The sequence below is a fragment of the Odocoileus virginianus genome, chromosome 15, assembly GCF_023699985.2.
Source record: "Odocoileus virginianus isolate 20LAN1187 ecotype Illinois chromosome 15, Ovbor_1.2, whole genome shotgun sequence".
Taxonomy (NCBI): domain Eukaryota; kingdom Metazoa; phylum Chordata; class Mammalia; order Artiodactyla; family Cervidae; genus Odocoileus; species Odocoileus virginianus.
Genome location: NC_069688.1, coordinates 8,830,358 through 8,851,205, shown reverse-complemented (window position 1 = coordinate 8,851,205; position 20,848 = coordinate 8,830,358). Strand labels below are relative to the sequence as shown.

Sequence of the window (20,848 nt, the reverse complement as noted above, 5' to 3'; positions counted from 1 at the left end):
GAATGGGCTTCACCAGGCTGAAATCAGAACCAGGCTTTCTCCAAAAGTTCCAGGGGATTGTTTGTTCTCCCTCTCCTGGTGGCTGCAGGTATCCGATGGTTTGTAGCTTCAAACTGGCTTCAAAGCCAGCAGTGTCAGTATCTTCAAATCTCTGATTCTGACCCTCTGGTTCCATCATCAAACCTCCTTCTCTGACCCTCACCCTCCACTTTCCTCTTAAGCCCCACCTGGATAATCCGGAAAGAGCTTCCCATCTTGAGACCCTTGGTCCCATCAGCAAAGACCCTTTGTAAGGTAAGTATTCACAGGTCCTGGAGATGAGGACCTGGGCACCTCTGGGAGGACATGATTCTGTCTACCACATACCTCAGTAAAGCTGTCACGAAAACAAATAAAAATAGCCCACGCAGGATGTGGCCAGCACGTAGGCCTCGTACAGGTGACCTTCCTAGAAACCCCACTGCTGAAGAAGCCCTCAAGAGCCCTGTCCTAAGGCAGCTCGTAGGAACTGAGAGGGTCCTCGCTTTGGCCTCAAATCTAAGAGGGAACGGGGCAAGAGAACAATAAAGCATGGCGAGAGGACCCGGATCACCGGTCAAGTTCTAGATGAACGAGAGGATGAAGAGGGGAGAGTAGGAAAAACGCCTGGAGTTTCCACTGACTTGACCCCTGCCCTGGTCCTCCCCCGTCACTGTTGATTCTAAAGAAAGTTTCATGTCTGCACAGATGTGAGCGTTTTGGTGTTCTGAAATTTCCATCTGATTATTTTAAGAGAACCTAAATTAAGTTAGTCTCCGACAATCTCTGATTTTGCCAAACACTTAAATCAATACATATGGAGCCATCGGAGTTGCGCCCTCAGCAGATACCTGGACCAGACCGTCCTTATCAAGGTAACAGAGGGCAGCGACCAGCACGGACCCTGTGGAAGCAGGTGGCAGACTGATGCCTCCTCTCCCTTCATGCCTTACGGTGGCCACCTCTCTGCCCAGTCTTCGTCAAGGTTATGGCCCCTCCCAGCATCTGAAAACGGCTTTTTCTTCCCTGTCTCTTCTACTAGGCTGTGTGCTGCCATGTGTCCAGAAGTGTGGGCACACACACACACACACACACACACACACACACACACATGCATGAATGAAAAAACAGGCAAATGAGACATGTTTAAAGAAATGACAGGCTCAAGAGCTGAAATGAAAACTCCAGAAGCACAAACATTACCTCTTTTGGTTCTGCACCCCTACGCCCTAGCACAGTGCCTGCTGGCACTCAGCAAGTGCTCAGTAAATACCAGTTAAAGGGATGAATGGCCAGGAAGCCCCTGGTCGCCAGGATTAGGGACTCTTGGTCTCTGCACTCCTATGTCTGTGAGCACGCCTGACACACAGCAGGTGCCCAATGTTTACACACCTGAACTGCAGCAGACTGGGTCTTCGAGGAATGGGATCGGGCTGGGTGGTGTCGACACCACAAAAAGGGAGGCAGGAGATGGGGAGCCTCCAGAGCAAGCTCACCCACCTCCCATAATAGGGGTGGGGTGCCCCACTCGGCCTCAGCGGTACCTGTCAGTCAGGGTTACTGGTTACAGACAACAGAAAAGAAAAAAAGGAATTTAATGAGAAAATTAGGGGAAGCCACCAGATCCAGATAGGCTGGAGAACCAGTCTGGGATAAAGGAGCAGGGGAGACTGGGCCAAGGACATGCCAAGGGATGTCTACTGAAGGTACTCCTGACTCTGAGGAACCTCTAACTCACCTGCATCACTGCCACACTCAACCTAGCATCTAAGCCACGTGGCCACTCGGAGGCCACATGCCACAGCCCAAGCAGCTAGATGTGGGAAAAGAGAGCACCTAGTCCATCTTGGTTTCTGTACTGGGAGTCAAAGCTCCACAGCCCTGCAAGATTTACATCCTGGGGGTTCCCCCAGACAGGAAGGTGGGAAGGATGCTGGGATATAGAAAATACAGAAAATGCCCATAAGACACACCAATTCACCGAACTACTGCAGACCCGCGAGCCCTGTCTCACCATAACTGGTCCACAGAGTGGACCCAGGGGCTCCCAGGGTGGAGGAAGTGAGAGAGGCCGCGACTGTCTACCCAGCCCCAAAGCCAAGTGTGAACAAAGGAAGTGTTTCTTCATCTCTCACCACAGAGAGCAAGTGTCAAGCAGAATTTCAAGCATCTGCTCTTGCAAAACACCTAACAGAGCAGCAAAAGGTCACTTCCAGAAACACCCCTCTCTACCCCGTAAAGACGTTCAGCTTCAGCTACATCCTGGGTAACTTCATTGGCATAAACTGAGGTTCATTCGTTCATTTGTTTGTTCGTTTATTCAGCAAACTGTTTCAAGATCCAGATGTGCCAGGCCTCCTGCTGGGTTCTAGGGTTACAAAGGTGAATCAGTTATCATCCTTGGCTTCCAGAAGTTCAGCTGGCTAAAGGAAAGGATAAAAAGCAAGCAAGTTCTGCACTGGGGAAGGCAAATATAGTGCAGAGTTAGTGATCTGAATATAAGCTGCAGACATTTTTTTTTTAGAAATTGCTGGGCATCACTCCATTTATAAACACACATACACACACACACACACACACACACACACACACACACACACAAAAACGAGCTACCTCCTGAGTCAGCCACTAGCCCTAGGACCTAGCCCAAGAACAAGGGCTGTATGTCCAACTTTAGATCCCATTAGGAAGGGCTGCTGGCCACTGAGTTGGCTTTAAATGTCCAGCCTCAGACAGTCTCCATCCCTGAGTAGCGGGACAAAAGGCAGAGGCTGACATCATTACCCAGATGGCTATGCTCTAAGGGAGATCCTAGCTCTTGGCGACAGGTGGGCCTCAGGAAACTGGGAGATAAAGGTTGCCCTAAGTGCCCCTGCTCAACCCTCCACAAATCATAACACCAACACCTGCCCCTTGTTCTACACTTTCTGGTTATAAAACACTTACACTTATTTGCTCATCCATCATTCATTCTCCAAATACCTATTATATGTGAGCTACTCTGCTTAGAGCTAGGAATCTAAACAGTAAGAAAACACAGCCCCTACCCTTTAGGATGCCACTTCCTCCAGGAAGCCCTCCTTGATCTCTTCGGCTGGGTGGCACATCCCCCACCCCAGCTCCCTGTATCACTGCTGGCTCTCTCTCTATTTCAATTCCCCAGCTTAGATGAAAAAAGGACTCATTTACCTCCGACACCACCTTCCCCTGCCCCCCTCCAGGGCCTCGTATGGTGTCTGACACAGTGGAGGCAGAATAAACACCTTGAGGAAGCCCCAGTGGGAACAGCTAAGAAGACAGAGGAGAAACGGAAACCCAGGGGACAGGGCAAGTAAGATTCTTTAGGTAAGAGTCTGGCATTATCCTTCCGCCCTTTGGTTTCTAGATCAGGAAGTCTGTCTCAGAGGGCCTGAGTGACCTGCCCAAAATTCCTGTTCAAACTAGCAGAGCCGCTGATCCCACTCTTCATATCAGCTTCCAGAACGACTGGATACCCCAGCCAGCTGCTGGCTCACTTTCTCCCCAGCAGTCACAGAGTTTCATCTGCCCTCCTGTGACCAGCTTGTTGTTGGCACCTACTGTATTCTTCACCTTCCCCCAGAGCACTGTTCTAAGATACAAGGAGATAGAAGCCTGTGATTAAAACAAAGAAACGGATTCGGGTACTCATTTATTCATCACACAAATATTTACTGAACACCCACGGGGTGCTCTATTCTAGAGGTGAAGAAGCAGGAGTGAACAGAGGCAAAAATTGCTGCTGCCACTAAGGTCCGATCATAAGATGGTGTTACAGAAAGGTGGTGTCCCTCTGGTGAATAAATGAATGAATCAAAGGTAACCTCAGGCGAACTACTGCAGGTAATGTCATGTGATGTAAGCTGATTCAGAGCACCTGATCTGCTGGGGGGCAGGGAGACCACATAATTCTTCATCCCCAGGTCTTTTTCTACTAGCTTCTAGGAGATCCCCTGTCTTACTCTTTCAACAGTCACAGTACAAGAGAAATAGAATGAGCCCCCTTTTCTGGCCATTGCTGGCTTCCTAATTAAAGTCAAGGATGTGTGTTTACTCAAGGTCTATAAACACAGACCCCAAAGAAGTGTTTAAGAGAAAGCAGATGAAATGTGGGTAAGGACTAGCTAATAAAATCAGAGGGAAAAATGCTGGGAGTTTTCAACCATGACCGTGATTAAACAAAACTTGCGGGGAGGATGCTCTGAGGGCCAAGGTCCAGAAATGTGTGCAGAGCCTGAGTTTCCAGGGCAAAATGTAAACCATAACTTCCTGCTGAATTAATTGGTCTCCGGTGGGAGAGTTAGGTTAAGTTGCTCTGGACCACGCAGCTCTTCCTGCCTCACCCCTCCCCGCCTTCTGCCACTAGGTTGTCACACAGCTCATCAAGACTGCATTTAAAAATCCCGTGGACCTGCAGCTTCGCTAGGGACTGGGTGTGCTCAATTGTGTCTGACTCTCTGCGACTCTATAGACTGCAGCCCAGCAGGCTTCTCTGTCCATGGAATTCTCCAGGCAATACTGGAGTGGGTGCCATTTCCTTCTCCAGGGGATGTTCCCGACCCAGGAATCAAACCTGCATCTCTTGAGTCTCCAGCATTAGGAGGATTCTTTCATCACCGAGTCACCTGGGAAGCCCCAGTCTCTGGTAAATTAAAAGAGGCACCTAATGAAGCTCTGGAGAAGGAAATGGCAACCCACTCCAGTATTCTTGCCTGGAGAATCCTAGGGACAGAGGAGCCTGGTGGGCTGCCATCTTTGGGGTCGCACAGAGTCGGACACAACTGAAGCAACTTAGCAGCAGTGAAGCTCTGCAAGGAGATCAAACCAGTCAAACCTAAAGGAAATCAGTGCTGAATATTCATTGGAAGGGCTGATGCTGAAGCTAAAACTCCAATACTTTGGCCACCTGAGGCGAAGAACTGATTCACTGGAAAAGACCCTGATGCTGGGAAAAACTGAAGGCAGGAGAAGGGGACAACGGAGGATGAGATGGTTGGATGGCACCACTGCCTTGATGGACGTGAGTTTGAGCAAGTTCTGGGAGTTAGTGATGGACAGGGTAGCCAGGATGCTGCAGTCCATGGGGTCACAAAGAATTGGACAGAAGTGAGCAACCGAACTGAATGAAGCTCAGAAGCTGAGACCATCAGAACGTTCACTGTCATCAGGAGGCTTCAGTCTCCTCATCTAGTCACTGCACCAGACACTGGCTAAGGTCCCTTCCAGTGACAGCTGCCCACAAACCGTTCTCCTCAACCGAGGCAGAAACCAGGGGTGTGGAGAAGGACCTCTCTTCTGAAATCTGGGTGCAAGTCTGGCCTGAATTTGAACATGCGTGGCAGAGATGGCCAGGAGCCCCAAGGATCCCCCTAGAAAGTCGATGACATCCCAGAGATCAAAGTGGGCAAACTAAGGCTGACACCCTGGGCCAGCACGAATAAAATGCTAATGAACACATTTCCACAATTAAAGTCAACAATGGGAGAGTCACCAGTGAGGCCCAGAAAACAGTCAATGTCCTTGATTAAGCGCTGATGAAATTCCCCATCACTGCTTTAATCTGGCTCCCCAGGGAGTTTCCTTGGCTTTGCGATGTTTTCAAAGAAAACGATCTTGAATATATTAATACATGATTCCCCAAGCTACTAAACAGAAAGATGGGCCCTTTCGGCCTCCACCCCTTCCCCAGGGCACGCAGCAGTTTCCCAGATGAGTCCTTGGCGTCAGACAATGGCAACCCCAGCTCTTTGTCTATAGATGATCTTTCTCACCAGCGAGATTACTCTCTGCTGGCCCAGCTCCTCTGTCAGAGTCTCCATTTACCAGGGACTTTCTGCATTTGAAGCTGGAGCCAACCTCCTTGGGCTGGGACCAACCTCTCTTAAAGCTAAGGTCCTGATAAACATCAAAGTGCTCTTAGCAAACTGACTAGGTTTCATACCAGAGCAGAGTCCATCCTGAGTCAGCTCTACACAAACCTGGATTCTCAGCCATTCTGAGTATAAATTCACTGTTTAGTTGCTAAGTCATGTCTGATACTTTGTGACCTCATGAACTGCAGCATGCCAGGCTTCCCTGCCCTTTACTAGCTTCTGGAGTTTGCTCAAACTCACATCCGCTGAGTCAGTGATGCCATTCAAACATCTCATTCTCTGTTGCCCCCTTCTCCTCTTACCTTCTATCTTTCCCAGCATCAGGATTCTAAGCCACTCTGAGTATAAATGATCAAAAGGAAAACACACTGAAGGATGGCTCCTAAACTGAGCCTATCCACCCTTTTGCCTATAGTTCCTTGAGTGCTGCTGCCTTTTGCACATGCTGTTCCCTTTATCTGAAATGCTTCTCCCAGCAGAGGCCTTTAAAATTCAGACTGTCACCTTGTCTATAAAGCCTGGCTCAGACCATCCAGGTAGTTCACCTCAGCATGTCCTGAGTGTGTGAGCCTGGTCCACATATGGCTAGATGCACAGAGAAGAGGAACTTCCCCTCAACTGGCTGCAGATCCTCCCAAGACAGCGTCTTCAAATCACCTCTGGCTTGAAACTTTACTTTGAAAGCTTTAATCTGCATAATTTCAGATGTTTAAAAAAAAAAAAAAAGAATAAAACCACGTCTTATGTCCATCACTCAGCTTAAGGAGCAAAATGTGTGTGTGTGTGTGTGTGTGTGTGCGCGCGCGCGCGCGCGCTCAGTCATGTCCGACTCTTTGCAACTCCATGGACTGTAGCCTGCCAGGCCCCTCTGTCCATGGGATTCTCCAGGCAAGAATACTGGAGTGGGTTGCCAGTTCCTTCTCCAGGGGACCTTCCCCACCCAGGGTTCAGAGCCTGCGTCTCTCGCATCTCCTGCATTGGCAGGTGGGTTCTTTACCACTGCGCCACCTGGGAAGCCCTAAAAAGAAAATAGAGTGACTACAAGCTAAGCCCCCGGGTACCCCACCCCCAAATTATTCATCTTCCCAGTTCCTCAGTTGTTTCTGATTCTTTGTGACCCCATGGACTGTAGCCCACCAGTCTCCTCTGTCCACAGAATTCTTCAGGCAAGAATACTGGAGTGGGCTGGCATTTCCTCCTTCAGGGGATCTTTCCGACCCACGGATCGAACTCAGGTCTCCTGTATCTCCTGACCTGGCAGGCAGATTCTTTACCACTCAGCCACCTGGGAAGCCCTAAAGGCGGGATGAGCCCTCAGTAAACGCCCTTTTCATTCACTAGGTGTGTCTTCTGACTTCTGAATTCCCTGCTGGCCTGAAGTGCATCTGTGAGGAGGCCACCACCTGGAGCTTGAGAAGAGCCAGGACTAAGGCTGAGTTCCAAACCTGGCCCTTCCCAGCTGCAAAGCCCCAGGCAAATCACTCAACCTCTCTGGGCTTCAGTTCTCTGAAAAACAGATTATGCACTCATTCTACAAACACCCTTGGATCGAGGGCTACAGTGAAGCCTGGCCTGCAAACCTCAAAGAGAAGAGGGCCCAGTTCTCGGGCTCAGCGATGCTTAGCGGCCACGACGCGGACTCAAAGCTCTGCACCGCCATCAGGGACTGCTATCAGCCTGTAGCCTTTATTTTGTCACAACGGCCCCTTTCTGACTTCTTTCCCTGCCTTGTTTCTCTTTCCTTTTAAGGTTCAAGACACAGTGCTTGGTCAACGCGAAGCAGAACAGAGAGCCAGGAGGCTCATCTTTAATTCAGCGCCAACAGCACTCAGCTGGGCTCACACTTGGACAAAGGCTTTTTTTCCCAGTGCATCTACTCACAGAGGCCGGTTCCTCCAGTCAGCTCTCAACTATTCTCCCAGGGAGGGCTCGCCCCAGGCTGGGAGGCTTGCGGGGGGCGGGGGGCGTGGGGTGTGGACGGGAAGGGGAGATGGGCGGGGAGAGCAGGCAGACCTGGGGCAGAGCCCTCCCCGCAGTCCCGAGGGCAGCCAGGGCCTCCTGGGAGGGAGGGGGGCAGCACCCAGAGTGCGGCCCTCCCGGCTTGCTCCTCCTGGGAGGACGCTCCGTGACAGCTCCGCCACAGAGAAGGGGAGCGGCGGGAAGCAACGGGCAGGGCTGCTCACGCAGCGGAGGCAAAGCCCTGTGTCCGGCAGCGGCTTCCCTGTGCCTCCCGCCCTCAGGGAATGACAACCTTGGCGTGGCCGTGAGCTTCAGCTTTGCCCAAGGACGAAACCTTTTACTAAACCCGAGTTTGGATAGACTCCGGGAGGTGGTGATGGACAGGGAGGCCTGGCGTGCTGCGGTCCATGGGGTCGGAAAGAGTTGGACACGACTGAGCGACTGGACTGAACTGAACTAACACCCGATAGGCCCCCTGTTAGGAGTTGAACTACATCCCGTGGCTGATGAGGATTAAATGAGATGACGGGCCCAGGCAGAAACCTCTCCCACCACCAGCTTTTTAACTGTTCCGTTCTAGTCCTGACCCTCGAAAGGGTGAGGACGAGGACCCGGCGTGACTAGGCTCTGCGGCTCAGGGCTCAGCCAGCAGCTGGAGCGCCCTCCACCTGGCCAGAGCAGCGGCACTGCCCGGTTCGCCTGTCGCTTCCTCTGGAAGGTGGACTGGGAGCAGAGGGCCTGGTACCAGCCCAACAAGAGACGGGAGGAGGACGGGAGTGGAAAAAAGCAAGGCCTTTTCTGGACACTCAACAAATAGCTGCTGGGCTTCCCCGGTGGCTCAGCGATAAAGAATCCGCCTGCCAATACGGGGGACATGGGTTCGATCCCTGATCTGGGAAGGTCCCACAGGCCGTGGGGCAGCTGAACTCGGGAGCCACAGCAAGAGAAGCCACGACATTCAGAAGCCCGAGCACTGTACCTGGAGAATAGCCCCCAATCGCCACAAGTAGAGAAAAGCCCGCGTAGCAACAAAGACTCAGCAAACCAATGAATAAAATTACGTAAAAAATAAAAATAAATTGCCATGATTGCCCAGGAAGGTTGATTAAAGGAAGCACCCAGCTGGCCACTAGCAAGAAGATACACCTGCCTTCCCAGGATGACACGACTCCCAGGCATCCAGGCGGGGAGACGGGACACCCACTGGGTTCTCCCCTGAGCAAGCTCTTAGGAACATTCCAGTCTCTGCACATCAACAGGTGCATCTCAGGTGCTATTCAACCTGCCCACCCCCACTCTGATTGAGTGACAGCCCTGTAACACACAGGAGAATAAGCTCGAAGGTGGAATCAAACCCTCCCTCCCTCCTGCCCCACTTAATATGATCGGGAACAAGAGATCAGGTTCCTTTCCTTTACGTTTTAAGTGTCTGAGGTCTTGAGACAAAGATCAGTTTAGCTGGAGAGAAGCATTTTCCAATCCCATCCCCAGCCATGACCTGGAAGGGGGGGGGGGGGGTCCATGGGGGAAGGGGGTGGCGGGACATTCAAAAGGTCATGCGCCTCTACTATTCCTCATTTACTTCTGAGAGGGAGAGGGCAAGGGTGAAGTCAGAAGTATGCAAATTCACTTTTCTACACTTCCTCTGCATTTCACCACTGAAACTTTGAGAAACACCGCTTGGGAAAGAGATTTCCACTGGGGGGAGGGAGAAGGGCCTCAAGGTGGTGGGGTCATGTCTAAAGGTCGGAGCCTCCTAGGGCCCAGGACACCCTGTCAGATCAACTCCAGGACGGGGCACTCAACCAGAGATGTGGGCTTCCCCGGTGGCTCAGTGGATAAGAACTCATCTGCCAATGCAGGGGACACAGGTTCGATCCCTGCCCCGGGAAGATTCCACATGCCGTGGAGCAACTAAACCTACGAGCCACAACTACTGAGCCCGAGTGTTGCAGCTACTGAAGCCCGAGTGCCTAGAGCCTGTGCTCAGCAACAAGAGAAGTCACCGCAATGAGAAGTCCGTGCACCGCAAGTAGAACAGTACCCCCTGCCCACTGCTAACAGAGAAAAGGCCTCGCAGTAACAAAAAACACTGATTCAGGCTCCACCAGGCCAGAAGCTGTGTCCTTCTCGTCTACTGGTCTCCCACACTGCAGCTGGACCCCCTAAAACTCTCCAAAGTTAACAGCACTCAAGCAGGCGAGACCCCTGGAATAATTATTAACACATATACGTGTAACACGTGGAGTGCCACTGGGTCAGGACAACTACACATTCTCACGACGTCCTCAGTCTATCACAAGGTACAATGGAAGTATATCTCATGTTCATTTAATTTAGCCATTTTCAACTATACTCAATAGTATATCCAGCTATGCTCAAGGAGCCACATGTTTGTTTTTTTTTTTAAGAAACCTGAATGAAAGTGTGCTTTGCCTCTTGAATTCATGTGTATTTATTTTGGGGATACTGAACACTGTGGTTCACTGTGTCACCGCACACTACTGTCCGTGCGATACGTTCACACATAGGCTGCCGCGCAGCATCACAAACGCAAAACCACGCGTGTGCACGCGGCCCTTCAAGGGCAAACTCCCCCGGCACTGTCCCCCCGCGCGCCCCGCGACTCTGTCTGCTGGCTGACTCCTGCACTTCACGGCTGAGAGGCGACTCTCGTGGTTTTTCTCCTTTGGTGCTTTTGAGTCTTGAAGGGTGTGTCTGTCTGATAGGAACTAGCAGAAAGTCAGTTTCGGGCGAGAACAGGAAACGGGGCCTGCCAGGCTGGGAAGCACTGGGAAGGCCACCGTGGCCCGGCACCGTGGCCACCTGCCAAGGACAGGCTGTCTGGTCACAAGAACTCCTTGCTGGGCCATGAGCTGGCCATGTGAGGCTTTCACCTCCCTGTTCTGATGGCTCATTCTTTCAGTGAGTGGTTAGATGACTTCCAAGTTCCTGTGTGACTCTGGGCAACTCATATCGTCTCTCTGAGCCTTCATGGGCAGTCTGAACAAGTTCCCACCTCGGATGAGAATCAGAGCTTCCTAGATGAGGTTACACTGTGTTGAGACAGTGACCTCCTCAGCATTTCGGGCGGGTGGCCCTGGGGTCAGCCACCTCCAGCCAAGAGATGCTTCCTCTTTCACTGCCCAACCCAGGCTTACAAATTCTGTTTTCCTGCATGGGTGGTGGCCTGAAAAAGCCTGAGAAGGATGGGACTAGGTGATCTCCAATGTCCTTTCCATTTTACACCAACTGCCCCACCCCCAGCAGTTAGAATCAGGTAGTATAAAGGCAAAAGATTCTGCTACATTGGGGTTCCTCTAACTGGGTGATAAGGCATCAGAATTACCTGAGAGGGCTTGCTAAAAATGTGGATTCCTGAACTTCCCCGGTGGTACAGTGGGTAAGAATCCGCCTGCCAATGCAGGAGACACAGGTTTGATCCCTGGTCTGGGAAGATTCCACATGCCTCAGGGCAACTGAGCCCATGTACCACAACTACTGAGATCGCGTGCCACAAGTACTGAAGCCCGTGTGCCCAGAGCCTGCGCTTGCACCAACAGAAGCCACCTCAACGAGAAGCCCAGGCACTGCATGCAAGAGTAGCCCTCACTCGCGGCAGCTAGAGAAAGCCCACACACAGCAACAAGGACCCAGAACAGCCAAAAATAAACAAATATAATTTAAAAAAAAAGAAAATGTGAACTCTCGATTCTCCCACCCAGGAAGCTTAAACATACCCAATTTGTAGTTAGATAAAAGAAATACTGGGGAAGAGGAAACAGGCATAGCATGTTCTGGCAAATTCACACACTGAAACTGGATGGGAGGGTGGGACTACCATGGCAGGCAATTCATCCTGTATCCACCTTATTGTCTCAAGTCTACAAGGACCCAGGCTCCAAAACCGGGGCTTTCCTTTTCTATTCAACCATCCAACACAAAGCCTGAACCCACAGCACACTTCCTTCACCCAGATCTTTGTCTTGTGGGGGTGCGTGTGGGCAGAGGAATGTGCTACACATCCCAACAGCAAATGCAACAAGAGGTGTGTTAATAGCATAAGTCAGTTTCACACTGAAATTTACCAAAAACCTCACTACTCAAATTAGCCCAAGTAACCTACCTGCAGGAGCCATTTATAAATCCTCAACTTCCTGGGCTGACAAGCTCACGGGAGGTAGCTCTCACCAGTGATGGTTGGCGGGATGCCTCACATAAGGGGACGTTCCCTTAGAAAACCACCTCTGTCTTCTAGCAACACCGAGTGGCATCCAGCCACAGCAGTCTGCTCCCTAGAAGACAACTCCCTTCGTGGGCCTTTCATTATGCTCGAGGTACACTCAGAAGAGGTAGTAAAAACAGTAGGTGGGGACTTCCCTGGTGGTCCAGTGGTTAAGAATCCCACTGCCAATGCAGGAGACATAGGTTCAATCCCAGGTCTGGGAAGATTTCACACGCCAAGCGACAACTAAGGCTGTGTGCCATGACTGCTGAGCCCACCCACTATAACTACTGAAGCCCACTCACCCTAGAGCCTGTGCCCCACAACAAGAGAAGCCAGCGCAATGAGAAGCCTGGCACAGAGACTAAAGCATAGACCCACTCGCTGCAACCAGAGAAAGCCCTCACACAGCAATGAAGATCCACCACAGCCAAAAATAATAAACAAATAAAACTTAAAAAAAAACAGTAGGTGACATTGAAGCTGGCAGAGACAGTACTTGGAATTCCAGCTCTGCTTTTTATTAACCTCTAACGTTCTGTTTCCTCCTCTAGAAGGTGGCGATCATGTGACCTAACTCGCAGAGTTACTGTGAAGGTAAGAACTATCCGGAAAGTACACAGTGTCCATGCTCGATGAGGGACAGCTGCTGTCATCACAAGGGAGACCAGAAAACCCCAAAAGCCCCACATCACAAAGCCCCACCATGTGACATTCACGGGAGCCCTGTCATCAGGAAGGCCCTTTCCTGGGCCATAAATGCCACACAACGGGTCGGAGATGCTGTCTCGCGCCCCACCTCCCGCTCCCCTCCCCGCCCCTGCAATCACCCCACTGCTCCGTCCCCTGACGCCCACCCCCAAACCCAGCCAGAGAGCCTCTCCAATTCCTGAAGGACAGGGTGGGCTTGGAGGGGCTGGGTTCTGGTAAGCCCAAGGAAACGATCCGAACCCTGCCTTCTTAAGCTCCTCAGGCCCTCAGGGACTTGTGTGGGGTGGCCGGGGGACACAGAGCATTTATCCGGCCCATGGACCCATCCCTGGGCCCACTGCATAGTAGGTATTCACTTAGTGACCCCTGATGAAGAGCAGGATGGATCTGCTTTCTCCACAGTGAACTGAACACCCGATAGCTATGAAGGCATGTTTGGAAAAGACTATGAAATACCCCTCCGCTTTGGTTCACGGCCTGCTGGATCTACATGCACCCACTGGTGGTCCCTGGGGCCCCCGGAGCTCAGGGAAGTATGCAGAATTAGAGTTCAGGGGAGCAGGGCAGACATGTTAGGATGTTATTGGCTGGGAGTCACTTCCTCGCTGTCTTCTGTGTTTGACTTCACCTCTGGTTTTGAGCAAAGCGGGGGCCAGGCCAGAGCACACGCTGGCATCGGAGGCCCCCGCTGGGCGGCTCGCTCCTCCTCCCTGAGGCTGAGCGCAGACAGGGGACGCGATTCCTGAGCACCTGTGAGGCGCCAGGCCCTACGCCAGGCAGAGGCAGCCAGACCTGCAGACCGGCACTCGGGTGCCGGGGCACGTGAGGCAGTCTGCAAACGACCCCACGCTCAGGGAGTCGGGACTAAGCCAAGAGGTACCAGGCCGTGAGGTCCACGGCTCTTCCCCCTTCCAAAGGAGAACCCCAGAGGCGCCAAGTCCCTCAGTTTTGCATGAAGGCACTAGAGCAGTTTGAAAGGATCTTGCAGAAATACCTGCCCTTGGGACTGCCCTGGCAAGTCCAGTGGCTAAGACTCTGTGCTTCCAGTGCAGGGGGTGAGGGTTCAATCCCTGGTCAGGGAATAAGATCCCACATGCTGCACAGTACAGCCAAAAGAGTAAACAAAACAAAAAGAAATACTTGTCCTTCTATCAAATCCATATCCCAAGCATGTGCAGAAAGATACAGCCCTGACCTGAAATCAGCACTGGACAAAGCAGTTCCTGCCCAGCTGTGACTACGTCCTTGCAGGGAGGGGGTGCCTTTTTGGAGTGTTTCTATTGATACGAGGCGCTAGGCTAGCAGCTTGTCCAGACATCATCATTCAGCCCTCTAAACAATCCAGAGAGGAGGTGTCATCAGCCCAGCTCTTTCCCGGGCGGTTCTGGCTCAGCAAGGTGCTCTGATCTGCCCAAGGTCACACAGCTACTGCGAGCCGGGCCAGGGCACATCAGCTCCACAGTCCAACAGTATTTGCTGAGTGGGCACTGGGTTTAAATTCCAGAGAATTCCAAGTGGCCAGATAGACCCATCCCGGTAGACTCCTCGAGCAAGTGAGCCAAGGATGGAGCTTTCCTGCCTCTTGCTGCCCAAGCCTCTTCCCATCCTCACCTCCTCTGCAGGACTTCCCCTCACCTCCTCTGCAGGACTGTAGCCCTGTCCCTCCCCATCCTCGTCTGAGGATGCTGACTGAGGAGGGGAGAGGGGGCCATGTGTCTCTGACACATGTGTGCGACTTCAAAGCCATCACTTTTCCCTTGTTGGATCTTCTTTTCCACTGTGGGTTTAAGGGCTTGGTCCCCTGCCCAAGGAAGGTCAGGGGCAGAGATATCTTTCGTGCCAGGGAAGGACGTCCAACCCCCAGCACCCCCTTGGCCTCAGAGCCCGGCACTAAGGCAGCCCCAAGGTACTCACGGGCACATGCTCGGGAGCCAGGAGACCTCAGTTCCAGTCCTGCATTTGCCTCTTGGGCAAGAGGCTTCCCCGTCCGAAACCCAGTTCCCTCATCGGTTTAATTAAGAGTACGGGACGCCTGCAACTCTGAGCACGCGGTTCCTGCTCAGTCCTTCCCAAAAGCATCATGTGTGAAGGCTGCCGCACTCGCCCTGCCTCCCTCTCTTCCCTCCCTGACTCCCTGCTGGGCCACAGAGCACCTCCGCTGGGTAGAGGAGGGCTCTTCTCCACCCCCCTTCAGGTCCCCACCACCTTCCTGTCCTGTGATTTGAGGCCATCTGCTTCCTCCGCTAACTAAGCCGTCAGCTGCCGGGAGCCTCCAGGGCCACATTCCAATTCGCATCCCCGGTGTTGGCTGGGTCCCAGGTGAATGCGAGGGCAGGGACCCCACGCTCACCCCACTGGACGCGTGGCCCACAATGCGGAGCACCACGTGGGAGGCGTCAGAAACGCAGGCTCTCTGCCCACCCCAGCCTCTGCCTCTGCCAGGGACTCCTGAGTGGATCTGGGGGACTCACACACTCCCGTATGGGATGCGTTGCAAGGTTCCCCCCCGGCCCGCTCTGACATGCCCCTTCTCCACAGCCCTTGATCTGACCACCTAGACGCCTCCAGACTTGTGGGCCTTAGCAGGGCTCCCTAAAATGGAGCTCACTGAATGTACCAAGGGTTTCCCTGGTGGGGCCGGGGATAAACAACCCGCCTGCCAATACAGGAGATCCGGGTTCCATTCCTGGGTCGGGAAGGTCCCCTGGAGGAGGAAATGGCAACCCACTCCAGTATTCTTGCCTGGAGAATCTCACGGACAGAAAGGAGCCTGGCAGCCACAATCCACAGGATCACAAAGAGGTGGACACGACTGAGCGACTAAGCATGCATGCAGTAACCAAAGGTCATCACCTTAGGAGCCTTCGAGAAGCCTGCCGCTGACCCACAAGCAGGATCTGAACCGTGCAGCCCCCCAGTGTGACTCCGGCCAGGTGTGACCCACTGGCCTGCTGAGTCTCAAGGAAGCCCAGCGGCCTCAAAATGTTGCAGCCCCTCCCTCAGTTCTGTGGATGAGGCTACCCCCATGCTCCCCGCCCCCTGAACCCCCAAAAGCAGATGGCTGCACAGCAGCCAATGTTTAACTGCAGAGACAAACAGACCAGCACCCCCTGCCCCCTCACGGGCCCTGAGTCCACGCTCAGAAAACGCTCTTCCTTTATTTTCTACTCTTGATGTTTACTCAACTTCAAAAGAAAAGGAATCCTTCCAAAACACGCTTTCAGGTTTTATTTTTAATAAACCCTGCCATTCCTCTAATGGCTTCATATTATCCTAAATATTTATAAAAAATCATTCTCAGCATCACTTCTTTAAACAAATCTCCTCGTCGACTTCGATTATTTATGAATTTATGAACACAACGTCTCCTTCCCCTGGGGCAGATGGTAACGTGTAAGCCTTTGGAAAGAAGTGGGGGTGGAGGGAGGAAAAATCAACGGGACAGAACGTAAACTCAATGAGTCCTCAGTTTACTCTCCTTGACCAGCTCTGGTACAAGGATCTCTTCGTTCAGGGAAACACCATACTGTGGCCAGTCAACAAATGGTTTGGGAATGCATGGAGACTTGAATCTAGGAAGAAGCTGTAAACCAAGGACTTGATCCCCAGTGGGAACTGAAGCCCTGTTAACAGAGGGACAGGACAATGGGACTGGGGCCCAGACAGAAAGAGCCCAGGGATAGTGGGAAAGTAATAGATATTTCCTGAACACCTACTATGTGCTGGGAGACTCCCCAGACCACTTCTGCATTGATCGTTGCAACAACCTTTCCAGGTGGCGATTATAATCCCTCATTTGAAAGATGAAGGCGGCCCAGGGAAAGAGGAAGTGTTGTGCCCAAGGTCACAGAGCTAGCAAGCAGCAGAAGAACCAGGATGGACAGCCAGACACTCAGGCCTCCAAACCTAAACCCACACTGCCTTTGAAGTATAAAAGGATGAGAGAGAATAGAGAATGGAGTTAACCTCATCCACCCTTGGTTACAAAATTATCTTTCTTTCAACCTGATATGGCCAATCACCCCTTTCAAGACTATCAAAGATTTAACTCCCAATGTTCCACAATGCAAGAGAACTTTGCCCATTGAGAATCCAGGGGGATCAAGTCTCAGATGAAATCTGGAAGGAGTGGATGCAAAGGTTATAAGAAGATATGAAATGAGAGTCATAGACAACACAGAAAGCTCACTTTATGAGAAAGAGAGGACAAAAGAACTTTACCCTCAGAGATGGATGAAAAAGAGGAGCCTTTATCAAGTGCCCCAGACGAGGAGAAAAAGAATAAAATCCACCCTTCCTCCACCCCTCCCTCAATTTACTTCTCTCCAGAAGCTCCAATTCAAGTTAAAAAAAAAAAAGAGACCGGTCTGGCCTTTGTGATGCTTATGCTCTCTCTAGTGAAGGATCATTACTGCTGCTGTTGATAATAACAGTCGTTGATGCTGATGGCCATTTACTGGGGGCCTGGGCTGAGAGCTTCATGCACACGACTACAAGAAGCAAAACCACCCCATTTTACAAATGAGAACACTGAGGCTCTGAGCAGGGAAGAGCCGTGGTGACGTGCACGGGGGCAGTAAGAGGGGACACCGAGGTGTGACTCTGGATCCCGTTCAGGAGGCCAGTGAACAAGATGAGACGGGGCGGAGATGCGGAAAAGAAAGTTCCAAGAAGGTCGTGATCTGTCTAAGGCTTCAAGCCAGCGCCTAGCTAAAGTGGGTCAGTTTTAAAGCTGAATTTTTCACTGATACACCATCTCCACAATGCTCGTTGGAAGATGGTTTTGCTGGAGACAGCCAAGTCCCAGGACAGCGGGTGTTCTCTTCAGGTGTTCCTCCTGTCACAGGCTGTGGGTCCTGAAGGAAGAACAGAGACTGGGGTTCCATGACGGGGAACCAAGACGCACTGGGGAGGAATGGCCAAAGAACAATGTCAAGGTCACCTACAGGCCAGTGCGTTGACCTTAAGGTGGAGATAGACTGAACTTCCACAAAGAGCAAAGGGGAAACCATCACTCTCTTGTTCATTCTGTCAAAAACAAAAACAAAAAAATACTGGACATCAGCATATGCCAGGCAGCCTGCCAGGCACAAGGGGAACCACAAAGGCCCTTCAGGTGGGAGCACGGTCCACGGGAAAGAGAGGGAGAGCTCGGCAGACGGAAGACTGGAGTGATGACCCTGAATCTGTGGCTTCATTGGCTGAGGGTCTCGGGCCAAGTCCTATACTTTCTCTGAGTTGTAAGATGAGAATAAAATCTCTACTTCACAGGTAACTGTGGCCACTCTACATCTTCAAAATGAACCTGTGTGAGCTTAAACTGTAGCTGGCCACTGCACAGAGGTGCCTGCTCTTGATTCTTAAAATAATAGCCACACTCGGGTTCATCTCCTGCCCTCCAGAAGTCGGGAAAAAGGAAAAAAAAAAAAAAAGCACAGCTAAGGATCCTATGAGAGGTGCACACAGGCCTGTGGGAGCTGAGAAACAAAGAGAAGGAATGGCTGTCAGAGAAAGCAAAATTATCTGAAAACCTCCCAAAGGACATGCAGAAACACATCCTGACTCTCTATCTGAAGGCCATTTCCAAGTACCCCTGTGGATGAGAACAACCTAGCCCCCTTCAGCACACATGCTTTGCCCCTCCCCATGCCTGAAGTTTAGCAAGCATCCAGATCACGTAAATTACAACCTGCCTGGCCAAGAAAACTCAGGCCAGCTGACCACTTCTGTATGCCCCACCTAGGAGAAAACCCACCACGTTTACAGGAACCCCCAGGCCTGGGAAGTCAGCCCAGCTGTCAGCCCTGGCAGCCCGCCCCAGCCAGTCATCTGGCAGTGGCAATCAAAATGATGATTCCTTTTCATTTCCACCAAATGCAATCTTCCAAGGAGAGGAGAGGCTCAAAGTCAGAGTTTAAGCTCCTTTTCATAAGGAGTCAATATTTTCACAGGATAATACTTCTTGGGAAGGGGGTGGATTACAAATATCCCAGGTGGCAAAATGTGGCTCTCTGGGGACTGTGGAGAGGCCGTTATACGGCAAGAAGGCCAAAACGTGGAACCACACCCGGCCACTCACTCACTTCTCAAAATTCACCATCCACCTATTTACCGCACAGACATATATGTGCCCCAGGGCCCCCTTTCAGGCGGTGGGGATGCAAAAATGAAAGGTGACTGACAATGACACTTCCCATCCCTGCGCTCTCTCCAGGCCAAGAAATTCAGGCTCACTTGCTGGAGGCCCAACTCAGAGGAGCCCGTTTTAGAGACCGACGCCTGAGACTCAGAGAGGGCAAACGACTTGCCCAAGGTCACACAGCTAGCAAGTGGCCAAGCAAGGAATTAAACCCAGGTATAAAGTCCTCGTGACACTCCCCGGCGGGGCCTCCTTCCCGCTCAAGCCCTCCCCCACCAGCTCCATTTCAGCAGCAGGGTGAGGATCAAAGCCAGCCCCCCTGGGCTCCAGTAAGGGAAGTCCTCGGTTCCTCTTTCCTCCCCACCCCCCGCCCCCACCTCCCCACCACACAGCACACACAGGTTCGAGACCCATGGTGTGTGTGTGTGCGCGCAGCCCCAGGAAAGCCCTGTAGGCTGCAAGGGCATCCACCCGTTAACTTCCATTAAAAAAAAAAAAAAAAAGGTGATTAAAAGATAAAGAGCACAGAAGAAGCCCTCTTTAAACACGGGCCGGTGGTTACCCCAGAAGGAAGTCTTGAAGCCAATGGAGATTTTGCTCACCCCCTCCAGTTCCTCAATTCTAAAAGACTGGCCTTCCAAGCCTCCAGTGGAAGTTAGCTGGGGGAGGGGGTGCAAGGCGCCTGGGGTCAGACCCTGCGCCCTCACCTGGCTCTCAGAAGGGGTCCGCCGGGGAGCAGTCACCCCGGGTACCCCCTCCCTCCGGGAGCCGCCGCGCGCTCCCCGCAGCTGGGTGGACCCGGGCGGCGGCCCCGCGGCGTGCACTCCTCGCGTCCGCCCTCCGCAGCCCACCCGAGGCGCATCCTCCGGGCGCCCCGTCCCCGCCCCGCGCCGAGCCCCCCACCCTCGCGGCGCCCCTACTCCAAACCGCAGGACGCCCGGCGCGGCCCGGATCGCATCCCTTCCCCTCCCCGCAGCCATCACGCGCGCGCCTCGCACCCCACGCCCTCCCCGGGAGCAGGTCGGCTCGCAGGGCGCGCGCGGACCGGCCGGGCTGCCCGGGCGGCGGCGCCGGCGGAGCCCGGGGCACGTACCTGGCGGCCCGGGCGAGCGGCGAGGGGAGCGCGGGCGCGGGCGCGCAGGAGCCTCGGGCGCCGCCGCCGCCGTTTCCGGGTTGGCGGGTCTCACGTCACCGCCGCAGGTTTGCGAGCGGCCCCCGCCGCGCCGGCACAGCAGCAGCAGCGGCAGCCCCGGCGAGCGCCAGGCGAGAAATAACTATAAAAGGAAGAGACGCGTCGAGGAGGAAGAGGAAACGCCGTTTACCTTTGAGAAGCCGAGCCGCCGGCGCTCGCACAAAAGGAGGACGCCCGCCGACGCCGCCCCGTCCCCGCCGCATCGCGGGGCCCGGCGTCAGCGCGCGCGGCGCCCCGGGACCGCCCCGCGCCGGCCCCCACCCCAAAACCCGGCGGCGGGGGCGGGGGTCCGGGCCGGGGCCCGGGGTGACCTTGGGCATGTCGCGGCAGGCGGCCGAGCGACCGCTTGGGGGGCGTTGTGGGGTAGGGGGACGCTCGGCGCCCTCCCGGCGGCTTAGACGTGGAAACTCCTGCTCCGGGAGGCGCGGGTATGGCCCAAGGTCACAGCCCGTGCGGCAGGGCTCCCGTTCGAACACTGAGTGCCCCCGACCTGCAGGCCAGCCCGGTTCCTAACCCAGGGTCTGCTCCCCACTCACCTGTCCGTGGGGAAGGATGCTGGCCTGCCCGGCCCACCTAGCATTGGGGCGGTGAAAGTTGGTGCATTCAATACACTCATTCAGCCCACAAGACATATTCACTGAGGGCCTACTATGTGCAGCCAGGAATCCAAACAGAATACCTGCCTTGGGGGGTGTCCGGCAATACATATCTGA

The 20,848-nt window shown here is 53.2% G+C and overlaps 1 protein-coding gene across 1 annotated transcript in view; it reads right to left on the bottom strand.

Moving 5' to 3' along the window:
- Positions 1-20,360, bottom strand: part of CYRIB (CYFIP related Rac1 interactor B) — a 143,997-nt gene extending 123,637 nt beyond the window's left edge. The window contains exon 1 of the mRNA XM_070477004.1: positions 20,266-20,360. Coding sequence (XP_070333105.1) covers positions 20,266-20,338 — 73 coding nt within the window. The 5' untranslated portion in view covers positions 20,339-20,360. The remainder of the gene's footprint in view (positions 1-20,265) is intronic.
- Between the last annotated feature and the right edge of the window lie 488 nt (positions 20,361-20,848).